This window comes from Oculina patagonica, chromosome 13, assembly GCF_052425735.1.
Source record: "Oculina patagonica isolate OP01 chromosome 13, crgOcupat, whole genome shotgun sequence".
Lineage (NCBI taxonomy): Eukaryota > Metazoa > Cnidaria > Anthozoa > Scleractinia > Oculinidae > Oculina > Oculina patagonica.
In genome coordinates this window covers 20,541,157-20,560,390 of record NC_135770.1, presented here as the reverse complement: position 1 = coordinate 20,560,390, position 19,234 = coordinate 20,541,157, and the positions used below count along the sequence as shown (strand labels likewise).

At 40.1% G+C, this 19,234-nt stretch overlaps 1 protein-coding gene and 1 pseudogene across 2 annotated transcripts; both read left to right on the top strand.

Moving 5' to 3' along the window:
* Positions 1-2,649: 2,649 nt before the first annotated feature.
* On the top strand, positions 2,650-19,012 carry LOC144634227 (uncharacterized). Of its 2 annotated transcripts, none has more exons than XM_078493122.1 (3): positions 2,650-2,689; positions 5,607-9,243; positions 18,842-19,012. In XM_078493122.1, the coding sequence occupies exons 2-3, from the start codon at positions 5,676-5,678 to the stop codon at positions 18,850-18,852; spliced, it is 3,579 nt and encodes a 1,192-aa protein (XP_078349248.1). In that variant the 5' UTR covers positions 2,650-2,689; positions 5,607-5,675; the 3' UTR covers positions 18,853-19,012. The 2 variants fall into 2 exon arrangements, with proteins under 2 accessions (XP_078349248.1, XP_078349250.1); XM_078493124.1 differs by lacking the exon at positions 18,842-19,012 and adding an exon at positions 9,570-9,633.
* On the top strand, positions 15,357-18,510 carry LOC144635470 (uncharacterized; annotated as a pseudogene).
* Positions 19,013-19,234: the final 222 nt, after the last annotated feature.

Sequence of the window (19,234 nt, the reverse complement as noted above, 5' to 3'; positions counted from 1 at the left end):
TAGATTCAATGGATCAGTCCCTTGCTTATGCTGAAAAATTTCCCGGGAAACAATTAAATTGCTCGCTCTTGGTTTCTATCGAATTTGATAATTTATTTCCGGGCTTCGCCCCCCAGAATGCCTTCCGTATATATCCCACTCCGACGCCAAGGTTTTGAAGTCTACGCCAACGTGTTTCGTTACTCTAGCCCCAAAATATTCATCTGAAAGTCATTTTTAAAAGACACGCTGTCTACGATCGTACGCCAGTAAGCCGCGCTTTTTTAAAGATCTTCGGCGTAAGCTATAAGTTCTTGACGAATATCTTTGATGTAACCTCTATCATGAAATGCAGGCCTGGTTTACCCATCGACAAATAATCATAACTATTCTTGAACTTAATAATTTATTTACCCTCGGATTGTGAAGTAACCGAGTGTCTTAGGTAATATATCTCCGAGCATTTACCACACCAACTTTTACATTAAAATGGGCAAAGACTAGGCCAGTGTGTATCTTGGGTTAGTAAAATTCGTGGCTATAATCAATCGAACATCACCGAGATAAGTTGAGTCTTTTTGCCGCCTTTAATTATTGATGCCGATGGACTATAATATTTTATATCGCTTTATGCCATCGACGACCAGAAGGATCTCTTGATCTGTTGTCTGTTTCGCGATCGAACAGAAATCAAGTTTAACTTAACAAGACATCGCCGCATAGAACACAAAGGCAAAATATTTCCGTGCAGTTAGAATGGAATTAGTGTCTTGTAGTAGCTAAAAGTGTAGTAACTATTTCACGGGTTTAGTGAAATCACTCTATAGCTATTTCGGTAATGTGACCGCTTCTCTGTTCACCTTAACTATAGTTAGAAAATTTACGCCTCGCTAATCCAAAACAATACAGACTAACAAAAGCTATACCCAAGCAGGGTTCATGGGTTAGCCTTAAGTTTACAAACGAAAAACCAATCAGAATGCGACAATTCTTTTCGCACGTGCAAGATGAACATAAATATGCAAAACAAAGCGCGAAGGGAAAGGAAAAAGAAAAACAAAACTTGAATACTTCGGCGTCTAGCATCCTTACTTCATTTTATTTTGGCTTTTGAACCGAAAACATTTTCAAGAGGTGGTTCTCAAGGCATTCGAATTGGTGCTAAGGGCGGTGGTTTTGGAGGTCGCACGCGGTCACAAGAAACTCCCGATCGCCTGATATGAGCGAAGACCTACGAAAAACAATCATTTTAGTCCTAGATCCAACACAATGGCAGCCTTCAATGTAATAGCAAAACTCGTTGCCTCCTATCTTCTCAGTTTTTGCAGTTTTACGGCGAAGAAGGGAAAGAGAAGCTAGAAGGATGGAACACGGGCGATCCAAGCGATCGTGATCGCCTCAATCGCCGCAGACGTAAGCGATCGTCTGTGTAATGTTCTCATATAATCGCCCCGATCGCAAGAGAACTTTTTGAAGTGACAGAGGTGATAGAAATGATCGGGGCGATTATATGAGAACCAGGCTTTAGTGCGCAGCGCTATTGTTAAGCGAAGAGGCCGAGTTGAATGAACTACATAGACCCGGCTTGTATGATTGCAAATTGCCCACTGAGAACTGAGGTAGTTTTAAATCTGACTCGATGCAGAAAAACCCAATGTTTCGATTTCGTAGCTGAATTTTAAAAACTTATATGTTGAACTATAAAATCGTTCAATTAATTGGATGGTCGTACCATCAGAAATCGAAATATTCAGATGACAAAATTTGATAATTTAGGTCTTTTCAGTAGCAAACGTAACGCGGAATAGAACCATTTCCTTTTTTGGCGAATGATAATTTGTGTGTGACTAGTCGCTGCAACTTAATCAGACAGGAAGTCCTCGATAATCATATTTTCAGTTTCTCCAACCACAAATAACCAAGAATTGAACGGACCTCTTTCGCAAGCATTATGTGTTGCTGATGTAAACAATAAAAGGGTCTCATAATGAATTCCTTCAACTTGCGGGATGCCATATATAAATGGATGATACTCATTGCTAACTAATTCTGTAAAGCTTCATTAAACGAATACGCTTTGGCACTGTTTTCTGTCCTTTTCTCTTATTGCCTTCTCAAGATTTTCGGTTACTGTTGACAAAATTTGAATAGAGCAAAAATTGGGAGAAGCCGTAGGGAGGAGGGGATGGTTCACTTTAAAATTGTCAGGTAGGTAATGCATGGGGGATTGAAATATTTTTTTGATTGCACGACTGACTCGTGAAGACACCTATTTTAGATCACAACTGCCGGGGCCTTCCAAATATCTTTAAAGTCCAGTCAAGATGAAACAAAATGATCAGTATCAATAAATTGTTGCGACTGAATCTCGGAACGGACTGCAAAATAGTTAACACTTTCAAAAAAATTTCAAAGTCGGACTTCGACTCATTTAATAAAGAATTATGATGTAACCCTAATGTGGGACCATTTAACTGTATGCTGTTTTCTAGTAATTGCTGTTCATATTTCTCGATATTTTAGAAAATGAAATTTGGATTTTTTTCCTTTCGGGAGTTACAATCATTTACTGTAAATTCCTTTATTGATCACAAATACGTTCGATCTCGTGACTATTACTGCCCTTATTTAACGAACATTCCGCTCAATGCTATCATATCTCGTACATTACTATTCTTGGCATCGTGTGCGCTGCTTTATTTGGCCAAAGGTAAGTAAACCTTCTGTCCACTATCAAGTTTTTATCAGTTCGCTCCTTGAATTTAATCGATTACTATGTCTCCAATTGTTTCAAAAAGACGTCCTGTGAAAACGTATTTTAAGGTCACAGGAAAGCTCATATTTTTAACAAATGTTTAACCAGAGAACGCTCTCAAAGCTTTTACAATATGTTTAATCCTGGTTACTCGTCCATTGTAATAGGTTTCTATAGTCTAACTAAATAAAAATAACTCAAATGTCTCAGATCGAGACGCAATATGGTGCACTTATTTGCACAATTGTAGTCGTGTTCGTGATCAGAAACCTGGGCAGATAACAATTTATTCAGATTATTTATTCTCGTTGTTACCTTGAATTGTCAACTGAATTAAGGAGACAAATTCAATAAGCTTCATTAGGTGACTTGTATTGCAAGTTGTTACAGATACACTAGCTGTAGACACTGAATTAGTTCTACCTGACTCCATGCAAGAAATCAGCCAATGTTTCAATTTTGTAGCTGAATTTTAATACACTTTTCTATCAACATCTGTTAAAATCAGTTGCAATGAATAGGGCTGAGATTCGCCACATCAGAAATCGAAATCTTAAGATGACAAAATTTGATATTTTTAGGTCTATACAGTGGAAAACGTACAAGGAATCCTATCTTTGTTGTCTTTTTTTTTTTTTTTTTTTTTTTAATTGCAAACACACAAAAGCACATCACTTACAAAAATACAAAAAAAGTATGCCCACTACTCACTACTTATTGTACAAATACTTAAGCTGTACACAATACAATACGACACTTGCGCTTCTTACAATTCGACACTGTATACTATTTACAACACTTTGTTGTCTGATAGTAATTTGAACTTCCTGTTTTACTCAAATGATATGCAAATGTTATCTCGTGACAATTGTTCAGTGCTTTGCTATCGAGTTGGTTTGCTAGAGCTACTGATCCTTGGGTCGTATTTTTGACCGCAGTTTTGTTTAAAAGCGTGTAGGTCATGAAATTGCCGATAGTTTGAGTTGTTAGTAATCTTTCCGTTGCTAATTAAGTCGGTTACTAGTTTATGAAAGTTCGCCTTTCAGGTAAATGCGAGGTATGTTCAAATTTGGGATTTATCGACTACCTTCTAAAGATATCCTCTGCTCGGAAAGTGGTCTTGCCCAGCGTTTGTAGAAACACATGTGCTACGCAGTATGGAGACGACTCGGTCTATAACCTCGTTCTTTCAATCGATTCAAAATGAAACAGTTGAAGAAGCTGAAGCTATAAAATACGATAAATAAAACAAACTCGCGATCGCTTTATGCTTGTCTGAATTTTTTCTCACTTCCTGAGAACTGCTAGTGTTTTTTAAAGGAAGAACGAATGCCACAGTTTTGAAACACTATTTAGAATTACCTCAATGGTCCTCACTTCTTCCCGAGTTAAATAATGGCAATACTTTTGAAAACAGCCGGCATCAAATTTTATCGCTGCCGGGAAATTTTATCGAGTGTGTTACATCTGCTGACGAGAACAAGTGTCCGATTATAAAAGATTTGCTTACAGTTGGGTGTACACTCCCTTCTAGTTTTGCTTCCATTTTGCTGTGCCTCTGTTCAGTCAGCAGATCACAGATAGCGTCAAAATGTAGAAAGAGCACAAAAAAGTGGACCACAAGCCGCTAGGCCAGAGGGTCACTAATGTTCTCACCAATTTTGACGTCTTCGGTTATCTAGAACTAAACAGACCACGGTAATGCAAAATGGAATCTTCTTGTCCTCTACAACGGCAGAAGACTCCAGATCTAAAGCAAGCCGCTACCGTTGAGCTATAAAGCTGTTTTCATTTCACGATAAAGATAATAATAATAACGAAGCACCGTTAAACCGATTAATAAACAGAATGATAGAAAATGAAAACTTAAACGAAGAAACTTACCTTAACTCCTAAAACAACTCAAAAAAAATTATATCTTCGGCTGACGCTTTGGGTAGTTTATTCGAATCGGTCACTGTCTACTAAAAGCATGTTTAGCCCAGATAAATGTCTCAAAAGTTGAACGATATTTGGCAGCCTATTTCTCATCATAGGTTTGTAGTAATAAAGCTGAACTTTCCCTTTTTGTCGTGGATTAAGAACACTCAGGCTGAAATTTGGTCAGAAAAGTACCATATACATAAGAACACATTCAGCTTGAAAAATATAAATTGTTCTTATATATAAAAAAATGTATCACCGGAACTGCTACCCTTCTCCCAATGTAATATTATTGCCTTGATTAATGCAGTTAAGGTTAGTTCCATCCATCCATTAACTAGAATGTTGTGCTTGCACATTGATTCCATCTGTTGGTAGTCTATGCAGTATTTAACTTTTAACCTGATTTTGCAGAAAACACCCGATATATAAGAACAAAATCAGTCCGAACCCCCAAAACACGTGTTCTTTTATGCGGGTTGTTACTGTAGCTTTCACAGGTCCATTGCCGTCCCTGTATTTACAATCCACCCATCAGACACATACCCGTGGCCTTTTGCACTCATATATTTTAGTATTTGACAGTAACCGAACTACAATGCGCGTTGTGATTAGTTAATGCCTGTCATCTATCAAATTACGGATGTACAGATGACGTCACTCTTTGCTGCGACCCGCGCGCGTGATCTGAGCTCATAGTCCAAGCCAGTGATGTCGGCAAAGTATTCAAAACTCGGGGCCATGGTTGTTAAAGACTAAGTCGACACACCATCACTTCCGGTCTTTCATTTTCAAACACAATAGTAACCTTGAGCATTTAAAAAATCCCCGCCTTTTTCTCCTGAATAATAACTACCATAATAATTACCACCGAGATGGGGAAAATAAATTAGCTAGTTACAACAAATATCCCATTTAACCTGCCAAAATATTATTTCATATTTATTAGGTGTGTACTTGACAGAACGCAAGAAAAAATTCGTCACAATATAATTATGTAAAAGTGATAAAAAGTCAGATGGATAACAACAAACAGCAGCTCTGTATGTCAAAAGAACTGGATGAAACGTCTAGAGAAGGAATTTCTTATGACAATCTTGGCCTTGCCTATTTGAGGATGGGTAATTTTGAACAAGCCATTGAGTACCACAACCAAAATCTTAGAATTGCTAAAGAACTGGGGGACAGAGCTGGAGAAGGAAAGGCTTATGCAAATCTTGGCTGTGTTCATCACATTATGGGTCACTTCAAACAAGCCATGGAGTACCACAGCCAACATCTAAGTATTGCCAAAGAACTGCAAGACAAGGCTGGAGAAGGAGCTGCTTGTGGCAATCTTGGCAATGCTTACCACAATCTGGGTGACTTCAAACAAGCCATAGAGTACCACAGCCAATATCTTAGCATTGCCAAAGAAATAGGGGACAGGGAGAGAGAAGGAGCTGCTTATAACAATCTTGGCAATGCTTACGACTGTCTGGGTAAATTCAAACAAGCGATTGAGTACTTCTTCCAACATCTAAGCATTGCAGAGGACCTGGGGCAAAAAAGTGCAGAAGTATACGCTCATGGAAATATTGGTAATTCTTACCAGAATCTAGGTAACCTTAAACAAGCCATTAAGAGCTACAACCAAGGTCTTAGAATTACCAAAGAAGTAGGGGACAAGGCTTGGGAAGGGAGTGCTTATGACAATCTTGGCAATGCCTTCCAAGAACTGGGTGATTTTCAACAAGCCATTGAGTACCACAACCAAGCTCTTAAAATTGCCAACGAAATCGGAGACAGGGCTGGGGAAGGACGGGCTTATGGAAATTTGGGCAATGCTTACCACATTCTGGGTGATTTCAAACAATCCATTGAGTACCACAACCAGCATCTTAGCATAGCTAAAGAAGTGGAGGACAGAGTTGGAGAAGGAGGCGCTTACAGCAATCTTGGCAATGCTTACCAAAGTCTAGGTGATTTTAAACAAGCCATTGAGTACCACAACCAATACCTCAGCAATGCCAAAGAACGGCGGGACAGGGCTGATGAAGGAGGGGCCTATTGCAACCTTGGTAAGGCTTACCAGAGTCTGGGAGATTTTCAACAAGCCATTGAGTACCACAACCAAGACCTTGGCATTGCCAAAGAAGTAGGGGATAGGAATGGAGAAGGAAGAGCTTATAACAATCTTGGCAATGCTCACCAGGAGCTTGGTAACTTTAGGCAAGCGACACATTACCACAACAAACATCTTACAGTTTCCAAAGAACTTGGGGATAAGAATGGAGAAGCGCGTGCTTATGGACATCTTGGCAATGCTTACAATGGACTGGGTTATTTTAAACACGCCGTTGAGTACCACAAACAACGTCTCAGCATTTCCAAAAAACTGGGGGACAAGGCTGGAGAAGGACGTGCTTATGGCAATCTTGGCAATGCCTACCAGAGTCTGGGTGACTTCAAACAAGCCATACAGTACCACGAGAAAGATCTTCGCACTGCAAAAGAAATGAGGGACAGGCCTGGAGAAGGAGCTGCGTACAGCAATCTCGGCAATGCTTACAGGATGCTTGGTGATTTTAAACAAGCCATCGCGTATCACAACCAAGGTCTTAGCATTGCGAAAAAACTGGCGGACAGGGCTTTAGAAGGAGCTTGTTATGGCAATCTTGGCAATGCTTACCAGAGTCTGGGTGATTTTAAACAAGCAATTGAGTACCACGACCAGCATCTTAGCATTGCAAAAGAACTGGGCCAGAGATATGGAGAGGGATGTGCTTATGGCAATCTTGGCAATGCTTGCCATAGTCTGGGTGATTTCGAACAAGCCATTGAGTACCACAACCAACTTCTTAGCATTTCCAAAGCACTAGGGGACGAGGTTGGAGAAGGACGCGCTTATAGCAATCTTGGGAACGCTTACCAGAGTTTGGGCGATTTTAAGCGAGCCATTGAGTACCATAACCAAACTCTTAGCATCACTAAAGAAATGGGGGATAAGGTTGGAGAAGGACTTGCTTATGGAAACCTTGGCATAGCTTTCAGATATCTGGATGATTTTAAACAAGCCATTGGGTGTCACAGACATTATTTGGCCATTGCCCGAGAATTGGGTGACAAGGCTGGAGAAGGAACTGCATGGTATTCTCTAGGATGTGACTTTGAATTATCAGGCTTATTAATTGAAGCTCTCGAGTGTTATCGATCCAGTGTAAAACTGTACAATGATGTCAGAGCCCTTCTTAAGTGCGAGGACGTATGGAAAATAACCTTTAGTAATGCATATCAATATGCTAACACTGCTCTTTGGAAAATTCTGTTAAATGTTCACAAAACTGAGGAGGCTTTGAGTGTTGCTGAGCAAGGACGAGCACAGGCCTTGGTGGATCTCATGAAATTAAAATATGACCCTGAATTACTAGCGTCTGAAGCATTTGCAACTAAAGAAACGATCTTTGACATATTAACTGATATACGTACACAAACAGTTTTCATAGCACTTGAAAGTAACGCAATTTACTTATGGGTACTCAAGGGCACAGCTGTCTATTTTGAAAAAAAGGGCCTCGAAGATGCCAACTTGCTAGTGGAAAAAGCCTTCAAAGAAATTGGCGTTTGCGTTCGTGTTAAATGCGAGAATCGTTCATTGGATGAGCCAGAAGAAAACTTATCGCTCAATGGGGATTCTTGTCAGGAAACAGTTGACTCCAAAAGAAATTCTTTGTCCGATTTGTTTGGTTCTATAATTAGCCCAATTGCAAACAAGCTTGAAGGCGATGAGTTGATCATTGTCCCGGATGGTCCACTATGCTTGGTCCCTTATGCTGCTTGTGTTGATGAGGCCGCCAGATACCTAAGTGAATCTACCAGGATCCGCATTCTGCCCTCACTTACAAGTTTAAAAATGATCACAGATTGTCCTGAGGATTACCACCATAAGACTGGGGCGTTGCTCGTGGGAAATCCATGTGTGGAGGAAATAAAGAGAAAGCGGGGTAAGCGTTTTAGACCATTGTGTTTGCCACGAGCAGAGGAAGAAGTAAAGATCATAGGCGAGATTCTCCACACCAAACCCCTCACTGGAAGGGAGGCAACTAAAGACGAGGTACTTAGGCGAATGAGCTCAGTTGCCTTGGTACACATCGCAGCACATGGCGATATGGAAGCTGGTGAGATTGCCTTGGCTCCCAATCCCGATCGGACATCCAAGATCCCTAAAGATAAAGACTACCTGTTGACAATTTCAGATGTACAAGCTGTCCAACTACGACCAAAGCTTGTTGTGCTTAGCTGCTGCCATAGTGCTCAAGGGAAGGTCACGGCTGAGGGTGTGGTCGGTATTGGAAGGGCTTTCCTGGGTGCGGGTGCTCGTTCTGTTCTGGTGTCACTCTGGGCAATTAATGACGAGGCCACCATGGAGTTCATGAAATGTTTCTACAAACACCTGTGTGGTGGATGTAGCGCCAGTGTAGCTCTTCACCGCGCTATGAAATGCCTTAGAGAATCAGAGAAGTTTGGTGCCGTGAAGTACTGGGCTCCGTTTGTACTCATCGGTGATGACGTCACCATAAAATTTGCAAAAAATAAATCTGAGCATCGTGAGTAGCACTTATGTTTTTAAAACCTTATTTGTGTCAAGTTTCTTCTAGTTTTAATTGTTCCATGAACTGTCCAGTTTTCATTCTTTTAATCACTTTTTTGACGGAATTTTTTGGTGAGTATTTTACGTATGGAATAAAAAAAATAAACATAAGTGTTTTCCACAATGATCGTGATTTGATTCACCTGCGACTTCCCTGTGGCACATTTTCTGTCGCACTCGAAATGAGCATCGCCAAGGAAAAAAAGATGACTTTGTGAATATTAATTGATATTAAATTTTTGGTCAGAAGTGTGTTAACCCTGATGGATTGTTCTCTTCTAGATGCTGAATAATCAATTACAAAGATAACTCGGCGAATAGTTAACAGACCTTTGTAAACCTTTTTACCAGGGAATAAATTCCTCTGCAGCTAGATTTTGCTATTATATGTAATAGAAAATAACACTAAACTGATTCATTTTCGTGTCATTGTATTTTCAAATCAGAAAACAGTTATTCAAGGGTGGAACTCGGCAAAAAGAAACTAGTATTCCTTATCAGGGAAGAATGTGTACTGTAGCCAGTTGTTTTCCTAGCTACCACTGCTTTACCACACGTCAGTGAGGTTTTCAAAGCCGGATTTTTCACTCTAAGTCACTCTATAATCAGTCAATATAACGTAAGTCTTTACAGTTGGTTGGAATTCCCACTATGAATAGATCATGGCTATAGAGTAAGTCAAAAGCTTAATATCAATGAGACTTATTTCTCGTCTCCTTTTCAAAGACAGCTACATTTCTTATATAAATTATGAAACCTGTTACATTTTTAAATTGATTTGATAGTTGAAATAAAAATGCTTCATATTATAAATTACAAATACTACGTGTGTAAAATTAAATGATTAGTCGATATGGAAGGAGCGTCAATCCAACAGTATTTTTACAATCAATATCAAACCAAATACAGCACACACTCCGTAGATTTGCTGCACAAATAGTTCACCAACAATTGAAAAATAACAGCTGCAGCACATACACGCCACTACAACAAGCTGACTAACAATAACAAACTGTTCATATTTCCAGCGGTTCATATTGGCATTGTCAAAATTTGAAACAATAGCCAGTGGCTTCATTTTAAATTCATCTAACAGGTGCATAGCTGCTGTACGTTCTTCAACACCATAAGGCTCCAAAATATTTATATCCTTTATAAAATAGTGCTGCAAATAACCATCATGTACATGTTGTCGGTACATTGATATGATATGCAACAACAGTGCCTCTAGTGTGTCGTTGTTGTCGATTGTATACATGTCAAAAGGAAGCGTGCCATCTAGTTCAGCAATCCACAGGATAACAGTCTTTAAATGGTAAGATTTAAGGGCTGGATAACTTCTGTTCTTCACTCGACTGAACTGCTTGATTGCAAATTTGATGACGACATAACACAATTTCAATGCTGCTTTGTTAGAGTGGTACTCAAAAAGTTTCGTCTCAGCTTTGGCAAATGTCATTCTCCAATCAAAATCGTGCGTTAAATGATCTAATAAACAATGCTTGTGAGCTAGGTAGCATCCTACCGCCCTGACACTGTTGAGAAGTTGACATGGAAAGATATCTTGCACTCGTTCGAACCAATCATAGGCCACATCTGCAGAGTCGATTATCTTGATTCCAAAGACAACATCACTGTTAAAATCAAACTTTCCCCGAGGGCCATCCAATAGAGTTTTAAATGTTATTGCAGGGTAGTTGTATTCTACGCCTCCCCTTGCAAACTCTCTTCCTAGTTTTTGTGAAATTAACCTCCCGGAAAGCAAGGACAGTGATCCACACTTGACAATGCAATCACGCAAAAATACATCATGGGTGAATCCATTGATTACCACTTTGCAATATCCAGGTGTGGTAGGTAACAGATGGTGCATGCTAACACGCAATGGCTTATAAAACACATTCACATCAACATCTTGTATCATCTGAGGATTTGACCACGGGAATATCCCAGAATTTGAGCTCAGCAGAGGAAAAAACCCAAACCCATGATCTGCTGAGCTTCCAGCAAGTTGGTAATGCCATTTGGCTGTATCTTTAGGCAGCAACAACGTTTTTTACTCATCAGGCAAATTACATAAATCCAAGTATCGAGATGTCTTATTCAGATGCCAATTAAGCAACCAGTGGCCACCAAAAAAGCGAAATAAAGCAAATACCAATACAGGAGTGACGATAACTATTGGTGTACAAATAACAAGCACTAGATATAGGTTTACTCCTTCAAATATGGGATAGAACTGATCGTAAGCAATAACTGCAGTGAAGGGAACGACAAAAAATATAATCAAGCATTTTGCAATATCTAATATTGAAGGTTTATGCACTGCTGATATGTGCAGACCAGCCACAATGTCTGCAAATCCAGTGAAAATATGGGCAACCACTTCTTCAATCATGTTCTCTCTAGCAAAATAAGTAAGAAAAAATATTAGTTACACCACTGTCTTCTTAATAAGTTGGGTGGGGAGCCTTAAAACTAGGGGGCTTATATAACTGTATTTCTTTTTCTTGTTTAACCAGACAGATGGTTATTTCAGCTTCTCCTCCCCAAGCCACTCGCGGCTGCGCCGCTTGCTGGTGGGCGCTTTGAAACCCAACAATACCGCCAGCTACGCAGGCTAACATGGGGAGGGGGGTATTCCTTTTAAAGTGGCATTTTAGCCAGGCTTTTAGAGATTGATGGGGACAAATAAAAATTAAGCAATGGGAACACCCGGTGAGGGGGACTCTCATATGAAAGGGACGGGGATGCCCATAGCCCGTCACAACGAACGGGTTGTTAAAAGATCTACGGTATATGACGCCGATCCCTAACGTTGTTGTTTTTTTACAGATCTGAAAATCAAGTTACCACTTAAATTTGGTTGTCTCTGAGAGTCGTTTCTCTGGGAGAGGGGGAGGGTGCTACTTTCAAAGGTTTGTTACTTTTGTATCTTTACCGTACTGTTGTTGAATATTTTAACCCATGAGCTTTAAAACTGGCAACCTCCAGAAGTAATTCTTTCTATTCAAATATAATCTAAATTGCCTTGTTTTCATGCAGGGTGGAGAAGTGATTGACTACGGATAATTAAAGACGTGCATGGACATGGATAATTAAAGACGTGCATGGACCAGAGGCCTGGATTCCAAACAATACAAAGAAGTGAGCTGAATCAAGACAATATAAGTCAAATGAAGCAAACAAAGGATTCAAAAGACTGTAAACAATACCTAATCTACACCACCGATGCCCGATACTAGTCAGTTGTAGTTTTACGGTCGATATATAGTACTATGGAGATCTTATAAGTGACATGTCGTCTCAAAGAGTATCCGCCACACTATATGAAGTACGTTCATTTTGTGCTCCGAGACAAAGAGGACTTTTTTAAAAAATCTAGATCATTAATATTTAACACTTGGTCTTTTAACAACATTTGCTGTAAGTTCTGTTAACTTTGTGTGGAAAAAGCTAAATGACAATTTATTCTTGAACAATATATTGGTAAAGTACTTAAAAATACGCTTCTGAATTTTTTCTTTGAATTACTTTATTTAAATAAAAATGATTATAAAATGAGGACGTTTGCAATAGGTTCTATGGCGTATCCCGTATCATTTTTCCCTTACTCGACTAATTAGGCATTATAGTTTTAGGTATTATGAACTCCTTGAAAATATTAAGATGACTGACAGTAAAAAGGTCGGTGATATAATTTAAAGAACTTTTTGTTCCCGGGAGTAAGGACAGAATCTGCGAAAAGAGCTTTTTTACTTAAACAGATCAAAACTTTTTACATGGAAGAGTCTGCCTATCCAATAAAAAGAGTGCAACTCTGTTGTAATTTAAAGACCGTGTCTTCGTTTTTCTATATGTCGATGGTTTTTAGTTCTTTTTTCTTCCCAGTGCTATTTTGCTTAGTTTTATACGGTTTTTACTTGTAGTTGAGATCGGAGTTTTTAGTGCACGGTCCTTTGTTTTAATGCTGATGATGTCGCCCTGGCAAAAAAAAAAAACATTTTTTTTTTAATTTTTACATAAGCTAGAGTGGCAAAAGTACTGAAGTGTATGGCAACGTTACTTATAACGGGGATAATAATTTAATGAAATGTAATGTTGATAGGAAGGTTGTGTATTGTTGACTTGTTAATATGGAAATTATGGTGAGTTATTCAATAAAAAATATTGGTTGTCCGGTTATTATCGCAATTTTACCAAAATCTTATCCAGAAAATGCTTCTTGTGTTAACACGTTCTTCAAGTCGTATAAACGGTGTTGATAGCAACGATACACGTGAATTATCTTAATTAATTATAAGTGGTTTTAAGACCACATTTTTATGGCGCTGTAGTTAAGACTGCATTCCCGTCAGTAAGTAATTATGATCCATTATGAACAATTGCGTCGGCTATTCCATTGTTATTTGCACATAATTTTCCTGTTTGCGGCTTATTTCATGTCTGTTAAGCCGAGAGATTCGAGAAATCAGCTATTTTAGAATACCAACTGCTGGACCAGAAGTAGAAAATTTGCCTTTTTAATAGCAAGTGGACACGAAAAAACCAAGTGTTCAGTTTAAAAACAATTGCAATCGAATCTCGGAACAGGCTACAAAAGAGATAACCGAAAAAAGAGTTCTAACAATGGCAATTATTTAAACGCCTGACTTGATCGCAAAATCCCGTATGCAAATACAATCGATCTCGTGACATTTACTGCCCATATTGCCGTTCCGCTCATGGTATCACAACCCGTACATTACAACCGTTTTGTAAAATCTGCTGCTCTTGGCATCGTCCATGTTGATTTTTTGATCAAAGGTAAGTTAAACTACTATCCACTATAACGTTTGTATCAGTTCACTCCCGAAATTGAATCGATTACTGTTAATAATAGTTTATAAAGCCTACTAATGAAACTGGTTTTACATTTTTTGTGATTTCTCTCTCAGTCCGAATATTGCTCTCTTGCAATCCCTCATACCAAATTTTGTTTCGAAGGCTGGTAGGATTGAGATTAAGCATTTCGAAATTTGAGTTAGCGTCATCACTGGACAACTTACGAAAAGTTATATTGGACCAGTAACAGTGAACATAAAAACTTCGCACGAGCTTTAATCAAAACAGAATAGAATACGTAAACTAATGCAGTCTATCTCTCAAGAGTTTCATTTGTCAGCCCAATAGCACCCCTAATGTGGTTTACAAGTTGTCTTTTTGAGAGCATGGGGAATTTTTATGGTCCAGTCTCTCGTATAAGAGCGTTATTTAATAATAAACGAGTTTTCGGGACGAGATAGTCTCGGTACGTAACCTTCAATTCGTAAATCGAGCAACAGCGATGAGAAGGTTGCGTGATTTCGTTCAACAATGACGCAAGTGAGGCTCACCCGACCACCTCTGTCTGTGCAGCAGCCCCTGTCGAACATAATTGTTATAACACGTGTTGTAACATATTAAGGCTTCTGTTATCATCAAGAAACTATTATTAACTGACGTATAGAAGAGAAAGAAGGCAACTGGTAGAGAGGGAGTTTTCAGAAAACAAACATGGGCCAAGAAGGCCCAAAGATGGGCTCAATAGATATTTTTCTTCAATTTAACTTTCCTGTGCAAGGTTGGTGGCCTGTTGGTGCCTGATTTACCGGTTTCCACTGAATATGTGGAAGCCATGGGCTTCTAAAGACTTGGAGCACTCAGCAACACTTCACTGCTGCATATTTTATAACCACAAAACACATAACTAATTAAGGGTAATCAAACTCTTCTTCTTTAAAACAAAATCGTCATATTTGCATGCATGTATATCAATCACCCTGCTAAAATGTTAATACACGTTTCATTTTTAATAGGTCCGTACTTCACTGGCAACAAGAAAATAGGTCGCATCACTATATATACGTATAATTAAATGTTAAAAAGGGAGATAGCAGACTATAAACATCTTTGCATTCTCAAAGAACAAAGCTAAAGATGGCGCTGCTGCTGCTTTCAGTAGCATTGGCTTTATCGCAATCTAGCTGATTTCAAACAAACCATCGAATACCACAACCGGCATCTTAGCATTGCCAACAACTGGAGAACATGGCTCAAGAAGGAGCTGCTTATGGCAATCTTGGCGATGCTGATGGTAGTCTAGTTGATGTCAAACAACCCATTGAGTACCACATGCAAGACTTCAGCATAAGCAAAGATCAGGGGGACAGGGCTAAGGAAGAACGTGCATATGCCAGTCTTGGCAATGCGTACCAGTCTCTGGGTGATTTTAAACAAGCCATTGAGTATTACCTGAACTACCTAAGCATTGCCAAAGAACTGGAAAACAGGGCTGGAGAAGGAACTGCTTATGGCAGTCTTGGCAATGCTTATGAAAACCTGGGTGATTTTAAAAAGTCGGTTGAGTACCATAACAAACACCTTAGCATTGCCAAAGAGCTGGGGGACAAGGCTAGAGAAGGTGTTGCCTACAGCGGCCTTGGCAATGCTTACCATAGCCTGGGTAATTTCAAACAAGCCAAAGAGTGCCACAACCAACATCTTAGCATTGCCAAAGAAGTGGGGGACATGACTGGAGAAGGAGATGCTTGTGGTAATCTTGGCAATGTCTATCATAGTATGGGCGACTTCACGCAAGCCATACAGTACCACACTTTAAATCTTAGAATTGCTAAAGAACTGGGGCAGAAAGGTGCAGAAGGTCGTGCTTATGCCAATCTTGGCAATGCTTATGACGGTCTGGGCAACTTCAAACAAGCTATAGAGTACCACAATAAAGATCTCAGTATTTGCAGAGACCTGGGTGACAGGGCTGGAGAAGGAGACGCTTACTGCAATCTTGGTAATGCTTACCAGTGTCTGGGTGATTTCCAACAAGCCATAAAATATCACACTGAGAGACTTAACATTGCCAAAGAACTGGAGCTCAGGGCTAGCGAAGGAGGCGCTTATGGCAATCTTGGCAATGCCTATCAGAGTCTGGGTGATTTTTCACATGCCGTCGAGTATCACAAGAAAGATCTTAGAATTGCAAAAGAACTTGGAGATAGGGCTGGAGAAGGAGAAGCTTATGGAAATCTTGGCAATGACTACTTCACCCTGGGTGATTATAAACAAGATCTTTGCATTGCCAAAGAACTTGGTGACAGAGCTGACGAAGGAGGGGCTTATGGCAATCTTGGCTGTGCTTACCAATGTCTGGGTAATTTTAAACAAGCAATAGAGTGCCACAGGCAACGCCTTAGCATTGCCAAAGAACTGGGGCAGAAAGATGGAGAAGGACGTGCTTGTGGCAATCTTGGCAATGCATACCAAGGACTGGGTGATTTTCCACGAGCCATAGAGTACCACAGGAAAGATCTTAATATTGCCAGAGATCTGGGGCTGAGAGATGGAGGACGAGCTGCTTATGGCAATCTTGGCATTGCTTATTACAGTCTGGGTGATTTTCAACAAGCCATTGAGCACCACAGGAATGATATTAGCATTGCCAAAGAACTTGGTAATAGGGCTGCAGAAGGAGCTGCTTATGGCAATCTTGGGAACGCTTATGATAGTCTGGGTGACCTTAAAACAGCCATTGAGTATCACAACGAACGTCTTAGCATTGCCACAGAACTTGGGCAGAGAGATGGAGAAGGGGGTGCTTATCACAATCTTGGCAATGCATACCAGAGTCTTGGCGATTTTCAACAAGCCATCGAGAACCACAATAAAGCTCTTCATATTTCCAAAGAACTAGGGGACATGGCTGGAGAAGGAAGTGCATGTTACTCTCTTGGAAGTGATTTTGAATTATCGGGTGTTTTGCATAAAGCTCTTGATTATTATCGATCAAGTGTAAATCTCTACAATGACATGAGAGCTCTTCTTGAGTCCGAAGATGTGTGGAAAATAACTTTTCGTAATGCGTGCCAATGTGCCTACACCGCTCTTTGGCGAACTTTAGTAGAACTTCAAAAGACTGAAGAGGCTTTGTGTGTTGCTGAGGCTGGGCGAGCACAGGCCTTGATAGAACTCATGAAGTTACAATATGAGTCTGAAATTTTAGCTTCTGAGACATTCGTACAAAAAGGAACGATCTCTGATGTTTTAACTGATGTATGTAGAAGAACAGCTTTTATAGCACTTGATGGTAACACAATTAATTTATGGGTACTCAAGGGTACAGATGTCCATTTCGCAAGACAGAAAATCGAAGATGCCACCTTGCTAGTAGAAAGGGCCTTCGAAGAAATTGAAGTGCGCGTTCGTGTGAAATGTGAGAATCGTTCATTAGAAGAGCCAGAAGCTGACGGCGGTTTACCATACAATAGGGGATCTTCTGAGGGAATAGTCCATTGCAAGAACAGTTCTTTGCGCCTCTTGTTTGATTCTATAATTAACCCAATTCCAAATAAAGCTTGAAGACGATGAGTTAATCATTGTCCCGGATGGTCCACTGTGCTTGGTACCCTATGCTGCGTTAGTAGATCAGGCATCCAGATACCTCAGTGAATCTACCAGAGTGCGCATTTTACCTTCACTTACAAGCTTAAAGCTGATCGCAGATTGTCCTGACGACTACCACAATAAGACTGGGGCGCTGCTTGTAGGAGATCCATGTGTAGAGGAAGTAAAAAAAAGGCGAGGTAAGCGTGTCAGATTAAAGTGTTTGCCATGGGCCAAGGAAGAAGTTAAAATCATAGGCGAGATTCTCAACACCAAACCGCTCACAGGAAGAGATGCAACTAAAGATGAAGTGCTTAAACGGATGAGTTCCGTTGCCTTGGTGCACATCGCAGCACATGGTGATATGGAAGCTGGTGAGATTGCCTTGGCTCCAAATCCCGAAAGGACATCCAAGATCCCTAAAGATAATGACTATCTGTTAACAATGTCAGATGTACAAGCTGTCCAGCTACGAGCAAAGCTTGTTGTGCTTAGTTGCTGTCACAGTGCCCAAGGGAAGGTTACGGCAGAGGGTGTGGTGGGTATTGGACGGGCTTTCCTGGGTGCTGGTGCTCGTTCTGTTCTGGTGTCACTCTGGGCAATTGATGACGAGGCCACTATGGAATTTATGAAAAGTTTCTACACACATCTGGGCGGTGGGTGTAGTGCCAGTGTGGCTCTTCACCGGGCTATGAAATGTCTTAGAGAGTCAGAGAGGTTCGGTGCCGTGAAGTACTGGGCTCCATTTGTACTCATTGGTGATGATGTCCCCATAGATTTTGGAGAAAAGAAATCAGAGCATAGTGAGTAGCACTTTTGTTTCTAAAATCTTAACTGCGTTTAGTTTGCTTCTTGTTTTAATAGGTGCCTTAAATTTGTTCCATGAACTATTTAACTTTCCGCCTTTTGGTTACATTTTTGACGGAATATTTTGTTGAGTATGTTACGCATGGAATCAGAAGCAAAAATTAAGTTTATTCTGCAATGATCTATGATCATGATTCTAATTACCTGCGATTTCGCTCTTGCAAAATTTCAGTCGCACGCGAAATGAACCTCGCCGAGGCACAGAAAAAAAAATTAATGAAAATTACTTAAGATAGAATTCTTTGTTAGTTCTAATGGATTGTTGTCTCTTGTAGATGCTGAATAATCAAGTACAGAGAAAATTCGGCGAATAGTCAAGGGACCTTTGTATATCCATTTCGCCAGGATGTGAATTTCCCCTGTAGCCATTTTTGCTTCATTACGTATACAGAACCACGAAACTGATTTGCTTCCACGTCATCATATTTTCCAAGCCGAGAACAGTTATTCAAGGGCGGCGTTGGGGGGGGGGGGGGGGGGGGGAGGGGGTCGAGAAAAAGAAACTTTCATTAACGTGCATTCTTGTCCCCAGGCCCCTGTCCTTCTTAGCTGACGGAGCCCCAACAAAGGTATTGTAAAACGGTTGATTCGATTGGCTAGATTTTAAATTCCCTTGCTAAAGATCTAGTTTATCAGAACATGTACGCCGGAGCCACTTGATCGTTGTG